At 38.3% G+C, this 13,578-nt stretch overlaps 1 protein-coding gene across 1 annotated transcript in view; it reads left to right on the top strand.

Annotated features, from left to right (window-relative positions):
* Positions 1-13,578, top strand: part of LOC121379826 (polycystin-1-like) — a 52,471-nt gene that overhangs the window by 15,601 nt on the left and 23,292 nt on the right. The window contains exons 8-16 of the mRNA XM_041508478.1: positions 1,347-1,602; positions 2,594-2,789; positions 3,759-4,073; positions 4,678-5,012; positions 5,391-5,537; positions 8,823-8,918; positions 10,637-10,798; positions 12,532-12,641; positions 13,164-13,343. Of these exons, the coding sequence (XP_041364412.1) occupies positions 1,347-1,602; positions 2,594-2,789; positions 3,759-4,073; positions 4,678-5,012; positions 5,391-5,537; positions 8,823-8,918; positions 10,637-10,798; positions 12,532-12,641; positions 13,164-13,343 (1,797 nt within the window). The remainder of the gene's footprint in view (positions 1-1,346; positions 1,603-2,593; positions 2,790-3,758; positions 4,074-4,677; positions 5,013-5,390; positions 5,538-8,822; positions 8,919-10,636; positions 10,799-12,531; positions 12,642-13,163; positions 13,344-13,578) is intronic.

Raw genomic sequence — 13,578 nt, 5'->3', positions numbered from 1 at the left:
CATCTCTATAGCTAAAATATGAGTTCTACCTTCTTTATTCCATTGCTGTGAGTTAACATGTCTGTTTAATACCCTTTTCATAACATCTCTATAGATAAAATATGAGTTCTACCTTCTTTATTCCATTGCTGTGAGTTAACATGTCTGTTTAATACCCTTTTCATAACATCTCTGTAGCTAAAATATCAGTTCTACCTTCTTTATTCCATTGCTGTGAGTTAACATGTCTGACTGTAATACCTTTTTCATCTAATCTCTATCATTAACATACAGTAAAATCTGATTTAGTGACCTCCCGTATTAAGCAAAACACCTGTGTAAAGAAGCCATGTTTTTATTTTCTAAAATCACCCAATATATGTATAAACTGAGCTGTATTGAGCAGCCATCTGTCTCTTAAAAGTCACTTTTTTATACTCTCTTTGGTGGCTGCTTATCACAGGTTTGACTCTATATGGGTTGATATTTTGTAATAAGACACCACTCTTGTTTGCCATCTTTCTATCCATTCTTTTGTCATCTTCATTGCACAGAAAACAATTTCTGATTTTATAACATCATCCATCCTCATTAATTCATCCTTTTTTCTTCTTTCTGATTTCCATCCTTGTTAGTCCCCTACCAGTCCAATCAGAGGGGACTATAGGTTTTATCTTCATCCTTCTGTCGGTCCGTCCATCCATCTGTCCCATTTTTCACAGAGTTATGGCCCTTGAACTTGATAGAGAAATTTGTTAGGTCCAGTAAGGGAAGTTTAGAAGTACTCTCAGAATGCTTGTTAATTTATCCTGTTTTTTCTGATTTCTATCCTCTTCTCTTTTTCTTTTTTTGTCTTGTTTCAACACATTTGACATGGCCTCTTCTTACTCTGTGAGTGTGTTCAACAACGACGGCTACCATGACATGAATCTCTCAGCCGCTATGTACTTCTCTCAGACTGATTTATCTTGATGTTTGTCTTGTTTCAGCACATTTGACACGGCCTCTTCTTACTCTGTGAGTGTGTTCAACAACGACGGCTACCATGACGCGAATCTCTCGGCCACTATTTACTTCTCTCAGACTGATTTATCTTGATGTTTGTCTTGTTTCAGCACGTTTGACACGGCCTCTTCTTACTCTGTGAGTGTGTTCAACAACGATGGCTACCATGACGCGAATCTCTTGGCCGCTATTTACTTCTCTCAGACTGATTTATCTTGATGTTTGTCTTGTTTCAGCACGTTTGTCACGGCCTCTTCTTACTCTGTGAGTGTGTTCAACAACGATGGCTACCATGACGCGAATCTCTCGGCCGCTATTTACTTCTCTCAGACTGATTTATCTTGATGTTTGTCTTGTTTCAGCACGTTTGACACGGCCTCTTCTTACTCTGTGAGTGTGTTCAACAACAACGGCTACCATGACGTGAATCTCTCGGCCGCTGTGTACTTCTCAAGCTGTCAGTACTTTGCTGCAACACCCAGCGACTGGTCAGTGAGTGGGTGTGAGGTGCTGGACGAGTCCATCCCAATATGCTCTGTGTGTCTCTGTGACCATCTCACCTCATTTGGGGGCAGTGTCCTTGTACCACTGGATGCCATCGACTTCGCAGATCTCGCGGTGAGTTTGGTGTTGATTGTGTGTCTTAAGATTCGCTTTGTTACTAGTCATGTGCAGTATACTGATATGATATGGCATCAAACTTTAAGAATTTGTTACTTACGGCGATGTTGAAATGGTTTTGCCATCAACTTCGCAGATCTCGCGGTGTGTTTATTGTTGTTTGTGTGATACACTGTGGTACTACTGATGTAAACTAATACTGATATGTCACGGCATCAAACTTTAAGAATTTGTTACTTAAGTTAATGTTAAAATGTTTCTGCCATAAGCAAAATGCTCACCAATGGCAATTTTAAGCCTGCCTGTGGCAATTATAAACCAGTAACTAAGTCTTTTGCAGGAAATAACCACAAAATTAAGAACTAAAATTGTCCTTTCAACCAATGATAGTAATTTTTATTCAGCATAAAAAAACCTGCCATTGGTAAAATCCCTGGCCTATGACAATTCATATTGTAGCTACGACAATTGCTGTCGGTGCTGTGATTATGTTCATGCTCAGTAATGGTTTAAAAGGTATTTCATACTTGTGTAGTCTATCAAGGATGTAACTGTTCATGTGGTAAGCATTTGAGATTAACAGTTAACTTCAGAACATTTCACCATGTAACAATGTCAAATATTTTCTTTTTTATAGGTTTAAAAAAAAAAAAAAATTTAACTAAATCTTCTACACATCATTCACCAACACAAAATAATATTTACACTTTTAATAAACTTGTGTTATTGTTATTGAAACTGACTGCACTAGAAATATTTTTGAGACTTCTCCTTTTATAGATGGTGTTTCCAATGCTGATTTCAAGAAAATCAATTCATAAAGCACACTAAAAATAATTTTTAAAATGGAATTTCTTGAGTTTTGTGTTATAAAAACATCTACAAAAGAGCTCATCCAACAACAGTGTTAAAATCTGCAAAATAATCTCGAGTATTGGTACTGACATGTATAACATACACTTTGTATAATTATATATGATACTTTCAGCGACTTGACCTGGCAGTGAACCCTGTTGTCATAACAGCAGTCGGCATCATTTTGGCTGTTTACATCATCATCGTTATCTTCTCCTACTACTGGGACCGTGCCGACCTCAGCAGAATCTCAGTTATCCCCCTTTGTGGCAAGAATGGCTCACACAAATACGAAGTTACCATTATTACTGGTCGACTTCCTGGAGCAGGTAGGGAAAGAAAGGAATATTGCTTTAATGACAACACTTCATATCAAAAAGCAGCAAGGGATCTTTTATCTGCACTTTTCCATAGGCAGGACAGTACACACCAAAGCCTTAAGTAAATAAATAATGGTGCATCAATATTTATTTTTAAAATGCCAGTTTTTTAATGATATTTTAGGTGAGAATTACAATAAAAGCAATTCATTAGCAATCAGCTTACCTGGTATGTGAACTGTGTTCATTATGGTCACGTTACCAATTGTCTTTAATATAGGCTGTCTGATAATAGTTTTCCAACAAGCTAATTATTGCTAGTTGCAGGCTATCCAGTATAGCAGGCAATACACAGGAAATTACAGAAGATAATTGTATTCTAAAAAGTAAATTTCACAAGACTATATATATAGACATACAGAGAGGCAGTGTTGTAAGAGGAAATGTTTTTAGTACAGTCAAACCTTTGTGAAGCAGCCACCAAAGGGAAGGAAGGAAGGAAATGTTTTATTTAACGATGCACTCGACACATTTTATTTACGGTTATATGGTGTCGGACATATGGTTGTCGCCACTTCATGAGCTACTCTTTTTCTGTTAGCAGCAAGGGATCTTTTATATGCACCATCCTATAGACAGGATAGCACATACCACGGCCTTTGATGTACCAGTCGTGGTGTACTGGCTGGAACGAGAAATAGCCCAATTGGCCCACTGACGGGGATCGATCCCAGACTGACTGCGCATCAAACGAACGCTTTGCCACTGTGCTACATCTGGCCCCCACCAAAGGGAGTATAAAATATTGGCCTTTTATGGGTGGTAGTTTACACCATATCTACATGTATATTAGATGATTTGGCAGAATAAAAATGTACCCTCATGACACAGGTGACTACTTAATACAGATCAAGTTTGACTGTACCTATAACTTGCCACATGTTTTGAAGAACGTCATGTATTATTTCATTCTGACAGGCACGACCGCTCACGTGGGTATTAAACTGTACGGTCAGCTTGGCAAGAGTGAGCCACGACACCTTTCAAAGACAGACATCCCTGCCTTCCAGAGGAACTGCAGCGACAAGTTTTTCATTGCCACAGATACCAACTTGGGAGACTTGTGGAAGATTCTCGTCTGGCACGACAACACAGGACTGTCGCCGTCGTGGTACCTCCATCGGATCGAGGTCATTGATCTCCTGACAGACATGAAGTACTACTTCCTCGTTGACACGTGGTTGTCCGTGGAACAAGAGAACGGAATTCTGCAGAAGGAAATAAGTGTGGCAGGTGAATATAACCACGTATAAACTGAATCGGTACAACAGCAGGAAATTATGCAGGGAGTCTACATAGTTATGAGCAAAGTTTCTAGTGGGATCAGCTCATATTCTTTTTAGAAAATGTATTTTAAAAAAACCCAATTGGAGATGGGGGACTTTTGACCCCCACTGCAAATATGATTCTTCAGCTTATTAATCCCCTACCGGTCGAACCAGAGGGAACTATAGGTTTCATGTCCATCCCTCTGTCTGTCCGTCTGTCCCATATAGGCTATAGTTTTGACGATATTAAGATAATATTTTGGGTATAGCTTTATCATGTACTGTTACATTTTTCATACAATTATGGCCCTTGAACTTTATTTTGTGGACTTATTTTCACAATTCCTCGAAATATTGAGATGAAATTTTGCATATAGCTTTATCATGTACTATTACAGATCAAGTTTTGACTTTCATGGCAATTTACCCATATTTCACAGAGTTATGTCCCTTGAACGTGGCAGATAGAAAATGTTTTGGGCCCTCTTGGGGACATACATGGCTTCAGCAGTACTCTCAGAATGCTTGTTGCTAAGTGAAGTAGAAAAACCTGCTTGTTCTGGTTTCAGGGGCGGATGAACTGAAGCGGTTCTCCAGCACGTTGAAGACTGCGACGTATGAAGGACTTGCCGACAGACACATCTGGCTGTCCGTATTCAATCGTCATGACAACAGCCGGTTCACACGGGTGCAGCGCGCCACATGCTGTGTGACGATCGTGTTTGTGTTCATGCTGGTGGATGCCATGTGGTATGGACTGCTCAAGGACCGGACGGACGCACAGGCTGATGTCTCATGGTCGTCGTTCTCGTGGGAGGAGGTCGTGATCGGCCTCGTCTCCAACACCATCGTATTCCCCGTCGCCCTCGTCCTCATCCTCATCTTCAAGAAGAGCAGGTCTCAGGTGATTGGAGATAATTTTTATCTATGGTCATCACCTGAGGTGTTTGGGTCATAGGATTGGCCCTTGAACTTAGGAAATAAGAAAAGTTGGTCGGCCTGTATTGCTTTAGCAGTACTCTCAGAATGCTTGTTTAATGATGCACTCGCCACATTTTATATAGTTATATGATGTTATATGATTATATACAGTTATATATGATGTTATATGATTATATACAGTTATATATGATGTTATATGATTATATACAGTTATATATGATGTTATATGATTATATACAGTTATATATGATGTTATATGATTATATACAGTTATATGGGTAGCAGATGAGACTATACATAAATTATTTTCATAACTCTAGTTTTTTGTTTGACCTTGCAGAAGAACATGTTCCGGAAGCCGCAGACAGCTCAGACGATTGAGATTCCGTGTGACATCTCTCAGTACAGCGGGTCTCTGAGGTGTTCCTCCCCACATGCGGACTGGGAGTCATACTACGATGGAGAGAGCACTGTCGGCTCAGTCAGGGTGAGCTAAAGTACTGTCAGGATGAGATAGATAGAGTACAGTTAGGGTGAGGTAGAGTGCAGTCAGGGTGAGGTAGAGTAGTCAGGGTAAGGTAGAGTACAGTCAGGGTGAGGTAGAGTAGTCAGGGTGAGGTAGAGTAGTCATTGTGAGGTAGAGTAGTCAGGGTGAGGTAGAGTACAGTCAGGGTTAGGTAGAGTACAGTCAGGGTGAGATAGAGTACAGTCAGGGTGAGATAGATAGAGCACAGTCAGGGTGAGATAGAGTACAGCCAGGGTGAGGTAGAGTAGTCAGGGTGAGGTAGAGTACAGTCAGGGTGAGGTAGAGTAGTCAGGGTGAGGTAGAGTAGTCAGGGTGAGGTAGAGTACAGTCAGGGTGAGATAGAGTACAGTCAGGGTGAGATAGAGTACAGTCAGGGTGAGGTAGAGTAGTCAGGGTGAGGTAGAGTACAGTCAGGGTGAGGTAGAGTAGTCAGGGTGAGGTAGAGTACAGTCAGGGTGAGGTAGAGTACAGTCAGGATGAGATAGAGTACAGTCAGGGTGAGAAAGAGTATTGTGAGGGTGAGATAGAGCACTGTCGGGGTAAGATAGAGTGGTGTAGAGTACTCTCAGTTCAGTCAGGGTGAGATAGAGCATTGTCAGGGTGAGATAGAGTGGTGTAGAGTATTGTCAGGGTGAGATAGAGTAGAGTCAGGGTGAGATAGAGTACAGTCAGAGTGAGATAGCGCACTGTCAGGGTGAGATAGAGTGGTATAGAGTATTGTCAGGGTGAGATAGAGTACTGTGAAGGTGAGATAGAGTACTGTAAAGGTGAGATAGAGTACAGTCAGGGTGAGATAGAACACTGACAGGGTGAGATAGAGTACTGTGAAGGTGAGATAGAGTACTGTGAAGATAAGATAGGGCACTGTCAGGGTGAGATAGAGCACTGTCAGGGTGAGGTAGAGTATTGTTAGGGTGAGATAGAGCACTGTCAGGGTGAGGTAGAGTATTGATAGGGTGAGATAGAGCACTATCAGGGTGAGGTAGAGTATTGTTAGGGTGAGATAGAGCACTGTCAGGGTGAGGTAGAGTATTGTTAGGGTGAGATAGAGCACTGTCAGGGTGAGGTAGAGTATTGTAAAGGTGAGATAGAGCACCATCGGCTCAGTCAGGGTGAGATACTAAAGTACCATGGTTGTTAGGTGATGTGTGACAGGATTGTATTTGAGGGTTGTTCATTAAGAGTGCAGTGTAGTTACTGGAGAATTACAGGGTTGTGTTTGAGGGTGAGATGTACTTATAGTGAAGTATGACGGTTGTTCGTTGAGAGTGAGATGTACTTATAGTGAAGTATGACGGTTGTGTTTGAGGGTGAGATGTACTTATAGTGAAGTATGACGGATGTTCGTTGAGGGTGAGATGTACTTATAGTGAAGTATGACGGTTGTTCGTTGAGGGTGAGATGTACTTATAGTGAAGTATGACGGTTGTTCGTTGAGGGTGAGATGTACTTATAGTGAAGTATGACTGTTGTTCATTGAGGGTGAGATGTACTTATAGTGAAGTATGACTGTTGTTCATTGAGGGTGAGATGTACTTATAGTGAAGTATGACGGTTGTTCGTTGAGGGTGAGATGTACTTATAGTGAAGTATGACGGTTGTGTTTGAGGGTGAGATGTACTTATAGTGAAGTATGACGGTTGTTCGTTGAGGGTGAGATGTACTTATAGTGAAGTATGACGGTTGTTCGTTGAGGGTGAGATGTACTTATAGTGAAGTATGACGGTTGTTCGTTGAGGGTGAGATGTACTTATAGTGAAGTATGACGGTTGTGTTTGAGGGTGAGATGTACTTATAGTGAAGTATAATGGTTGTTCATTGAGGGTGAGATGTACTTATAGTGAAGTATGACGGTTGTTTGTTGAGGGTGAGATGTACTTATAGTGAAGTATGACGGTTGTTCGTTGAGGGTGAGATGTACTTATAGTGAAGTATGACTGTTGTTCGTTGAAGGTGAGATGTACTTATAGTGAAGTATGACGGTTGTGTTTGAGGGTGAGATGTACTTATAGTGAAGTATGACAGTTGTTCGTTGAGGGTGAGATGTACTTATAGTGAAGTGTGACGGTTGTTCGTTGAGGGTGAGATGTACTTATAGTGAAGTATGACGGTTGTGTTTGAGGGTGAGATGTACTTATAGTGAAGTATGACGGTTGTTCATTGAGGGTGAGATGTACTTATAGTGAAGTATGACAGTTGTTCGCTGAGGGTGAGATGTACTTATAGTGAAGTATGATGGTTGTGTTTGAGGGTGAGATGTACTTATAGTGAAGTATGACGGTTGTGTTTGAGGGTGAGATGTACTTATAGTGAAGTATGACTGTTGTTCATTGAGGGTGAGATGTACTTATAGTGAAGTATGACGGTTGTTTGCTGAGGGTGAGATGTACTTATAGTGAAGTATGACGGTTGTGTTTGAGGGTGAGATGTACTTATAGTGAAGTATGACGGTTGTTCATTGAGGGTGAGATGTACTTATAGTGAAGTATGACGGTTGTGTTTGAGGGTGAGATGTACTTATAGTGAAGTATGACTGTTGTTCATTGAGGGTGAGATGTACTTATAGTGAAGTATGACGGTTGTTCGCTGAGGGTGAGATGTACTTATAGTGAAGTATGACGGTTGTGTTTGAGGGTGAGATGTACTTATAGTGAAGTATGACGGTTGTTCATTGAGGGTGAGATGTACTTATAGTGAAGTATGACGGTTGTGTTTGAGGGTGAGATGTACTTATAGTGAAGTATGACGGTTGTGTTTGAGGGTGAGATGTACTTATAGTGAAGTATGACGGTTGTTCATTGAGGGTGAGATGTACTTATAGTGAAGTATGACGGTTGTTCGCTGAGGGTGAGATGTACTTATAGTGAAGTATGACGGTTGTGTTTGAGGGTGAGATGTACTTATAGTGAAGTATGACGGTTGTTCATTGAGGGTGAGATGTACTTATAGTGAAGTATGACGGTTGAGTTTGAGGGTGAGATGTACTTATAGTGAAGTATGACGGTTGTTCATTGAGGGTGAGATGTACTTATAGTGAAGTGTGACAGTTGTTTGTTGAGGGTGAGATATAGTGACTAATATATGACAGCAATTCATGCATCTGAAATCTGAACCACAAAACCATTAGCACTTTCAAAACCATATCTGCACAAAACAGGATTAAATGGATGTTTTTAACAATATCATGACACCTATTAACTACATTATCTGTGTACCATAAGTTTTATAATGGGGTTTTTCTTGTAGGCGTTCGAGCTGGGAAGTTTGCACAGATCAAACACCGTGAGGCGAGTGAGTGAGGACAGCGAGGCCCACAGTGAGCCAACAAACACCACAAAGAAGGTAACTCATCTTCCAGATTGTACAGTTAGAAACTCTGAAACTTGTAACTTGGTTGTTGGTCTTTCTCCAGACAATATTCCAATGTTTGTGGAGTTTTGTATTGCAGTTTATATATGATTTGTTTTGATTGTAAATGGGGGGAAATGTGCGCATTTAAATTTTGCATTGTTCGCACCCAACCCCAAGTTACAAAATGTATATACATGCATTAGTTTCGTTTGGTGTGTTTATTGTGATGTCGGTCAATCATGAAATTTACACATTGTGAACATGCGCTACGGTCCATGTTGACTGACAAAAAAACTAATTACAATATTAATCAAGTCTACAGTATTTATGATTTGTTCATTGCATTCTATATATATATATATATGTTTTTGTTTGTATTTTGGGGGGCGGTGGATGGGGGACGGTTTACATGTATATATGGTTTGTTTTATTGCATTCTTCACTTCAGTCTATTTATTGTTATTATACTTATATATAATTATCTGGTTTGTTTCATTACAGTCTTCACTTGAGTCTATTTATGGTTTATTTTACCCCAGTTTATACATGGTTTATTTTATTCCAGTCTATACATGGTTTATTTTACCCCAGTCTATACATGGTTTATTTTACCCCAGTCTATACATGGTTTATTTTATTCCAGTCTATACATGGTTTATTTTATTCCAGTTTATACATGGTTTATTTTATTCCAGTCTATACATGGTTTATTTTACCCCAGTCTATACATGGTTTATTTTATTCAGATCTATACATGGTTTATTTTATCCCATTCTATACATGGTTTATTTTACCCCAGTCTATACATGGTTTATTTTACCCCAGTCTATACATGGTTTATTTTACCCCAGTCTATACATGGTTTATTTTATTCCAGTCTATACATGGTTTATTTTACCCCAGTCTATACATGGTTTATTTTATTCAGGTCTATACATGGTTTATTTTATTCCAGTCTATACATGGTTTATTTTACCCCAGTCTATACATGGTTTATTTTATTCAGATCTATACATGGTTTATTTTATCCCATTCTATACATGGTTTATTTTACCCCAGTCTATACATGTTTTATTTTACCCCAGTCTATACATGGTCTATTTCACCCCAGTCTATACATGATTTATTTTATTCAGGTCTATACATGGTTTATTTTACCCCAGTCTATACATGGTTTATTTTATTCAGATCTATACATGGTTTATTTTATTCAGGTCTATACATGGTTTATTTTACCCCAGTCTATACATGGTTTATTTTATTCCAGTCTATACATGGTTTATTTTACCCCAGTCTATACATGGTTTATTTTACCCCAGTCTATACATGGTTTATTTTACCCCAGTCTATACATGGTTTATTTTATCCCAGTCTATACATGGTTTATTTTATTCCAGTCTATACATGGTTTATTTTACTCCAGTCTATACATCGTTTATTTTATTCCAATCTATATATGGTTTATTTTACCCCAGTCTATACATGGTTTATTTTATTCCAGTCTATACATGGTTTATTTTATTCCAATCTATATATGGTTTATTTTACCCCAGTCTATACATGGTTTATTTTACCTCAGTCTATACATGGTTTATTGTATTCCAGTCTATACATGGTTTATTTTACCCCAGTCTATACATGGTTTATTTTACCCCAATCTATACATGTTTTATTTTATTCCAGTCAATATATTGTTTATTTTATTGCAGTCATCCCTTCAGTCTATCCGTCGCACACATGAACTGATGTGGTCACATGACAACATTCTGAGAAGCTGGCCAGAAAAGGTTCCGGCCTGGTCTGACAATCTGAGTAGTGCCGATCCTCCGAGTACATCCAAATCAGACTCCAAGAAGAAATCAAAGAAAAAGGTTTTATTAAAACAGTTTACTTCTATTCAACATTATCAATATTTTCATGAGTGTACAATGTTATGCTAATGTCTGTACAGTGAAACCTGTCTAAACCGGACCTTGAACATACCGGAATCCTGTCAAAACCGGCCAAGTTCCATAGTCCCGAATTTTTTTGCTATTTAAACCATGTATAAAAACCTGATAAAACTGGAACCTCTCAATTCCGAAAACCGGATTGATTTTTCGCTCAGAAATGTTAAATCCTTAATAAATTAACCTGAACAAACCGGCGTAGTGTAAATGAATGAAGAGTCAACTTCGCGTGAAAACACAACTTCCAGCTAACAAAGCCGACCGGAATTTCCACTGACCAACATCCGGTGTTATGTCACGGGTCACCGCTTTCTGCGGTCTCAGCCCAGAATAGCAGACAGAGTAATTAATGCTTGATTGTTTCCAATTGTACTGTCTGAAACTGTCGACTTCTTCTCACCTTCAAACACATGCTCGCTACTCATGCCTTACGGTTTCCACCTTTGATTTGGTCAATGCAATTTACATTACATTTGACGACCATTTGCCAATCGAGGATACAAGTGATGAATGAATTCAGAAAATCAGAGGAATGTGATAAGAGTCCAAGTGATGACGAGAGTGAAAGTTGTTCCGATGAAAGTTTGCAACCCAACGGTTGTGAAATGTCGCACAATGATGCACTGGTTATGATTAAAAACTTAGAAATTTTGCTCTTGCAAAGGATGAACGCTATTTAGAACACATTCTGAAACTTGAATCAATGTCTATGAAGATTGTCCTCAAAAGCAAATCGGAAGCAAAACAACAAACTGTGGACTCGTTTTTTAAACGTTGATCGGGTCCATGTTTTTGGTAAAAATTATGCAAGGTTTCGATAAAAACTAAATTATACTGAAACTTGTTTTGTTTTTTGTTTTGTTTTAAAGTTAGTTCACAAATATATATATAACAAAATAGGGATACGGCGAGATGATTAGCCCTTGTTGCCTTTACCACATTCAGATTCATTCGGCAATTCTCGGACATGTTCGTTTTTAGCTACGAACATATCAGAGAATTTACAAAAGAAAGTTCTAGATCCATGGCAAAAGAAACTTGTGGAAACAAACAATGCATTAATAATTAGTAAATATTGCAGCACAATGTTATCATTAACTAAATAAATGATTATATAACTGTACGTTACAAAACAGGTTTATTGGATCAATCAAATCATTCTCTGGTAATTCGTTGCAAATTGCACGTCATGGGCAATAACTCTGTTTTATAAAAACGCGACCCTCTAAACACCGGATCCTGTCTAAACCGGATAAATATTAGGTCACCGACATCATCCGGTTTAGACAGGTTTCACTGTATATGCTTTTAAACAAACAAAACATTTTGACAAAAATATCCCTTACAAAATCAACATTTGTGATGTGTGTATGCTTTTAGGAGTAGGGAGGATGGTCCTATAAAGGAATATGATTTGCATGATCGCAATTTTTTTTTATAATATTTAATATTTAATTTAATTCTTGTTTATGTCAATATTTAATCTGTTGACACAAATTTATAACAAATTCTGCTTATGCCCATTTGTGTACAAATATTAACTGCATTTTCCTCTTCATAACACATTTGCTTGATTACGTTTTTATAATTTTATATTTTAAAACAGATTAAATACAAGTAGTTGTTGAGATAATGTTATATTTTATTATTTACAGGATGGATGTGACAGTGATGATGAATTTCAGCAGAGGTTGGACAAGATTGATCAGGAATTAGAACAGAAAGAGAAAAAACAACAAGCCAAGGACAAAACAACCAGTCTTGGGTCAGTTCATCTTCTTCATAACCTAACCTTACTTTTATAATAAACAGAGTGTCGTTAGTATATATCAGTTGTGAATCAGACTTACTTCGTGAATATTTTGTAATGTCAGTTTTCTTTTTTTTTACAGTATGTTTGTATTGCCACAGAATGTTGTGTAATTGCACAGGATGTTTTGTTTTGTTACAAGATATTTGTTTGGTCTCAGAATGTTTTCTTATGTCTCACCATATGTTTTCATGAGCCACAAAATATTTTTATATGTCATAAAATGTATTGCTTGGTCAGAAAATGTTTTTGCTGTGGATCAATATATTTTGTTGTTTCGCAGAATGTTTTGTTGTATTACAACATGTCTAGTTATGTCACAAGATATTTTACTGTATCACAAATATGGGTTTTTTAAGTGTCACTACATATTTTGTTGGACTGACTCTGACCCACAGTGAATGGTGAAAGTTATGTTTCAGTTTAAAGTCTGTTCTAGATTTGGGTGTATAGTTGTCATAATGTTGTCTGTTACAGTAAACCGAGCACCAAGTTGGCTGGTAAGAATGATATTGATCTGTTTTCCTCTGACGATGAATGGGCCAAGAGTAATCCCGTTCCTGTGAAGAAGTCAAAGAAAATGAAGACTCCCCCATACCCTGCCGGCGCCACCGCCAGTCGCGTGCAGCCACGACAACCACCGACCATCAATGACAGGTTTTATATAGTTAATAATACTGTCTGTAAACCTAGAATGAACAGTAGGTTTGAGTTAATTGTAACTAAACACAAAACATCAGTTATAAGTTTGATCCACTGTATTGTTATAATGCTGTGCATAGCCATATGGGCTCCAATTTTTGGAGTGGGCAGGCTGATTTTTGCCTGAATTAAACAAAAATGTCCCAATCTGGATAACACTTGAGGAGTTTCATCACAAAACAGGATAAAT

The sequence above is a fragment of the Gigantopelta aegis genome, chromosome 8 (genome assembly GCF_016097555.1).
Source record: "Gigantopelta aegis isolate Gae_Host chromosome 8, Gae_host_genome, whole genome shotgun sequence".
NCBI classification, from domain to species: Eukaryota; Metazoa; Mollusca; class Gastropoda; order Neomphalida; family Peltospiridae; genus Gigantopelta; species Gigantopelta aegis.
This window is presented reverse-complemented; position numbering and strand designations above follow the sequence as displayed.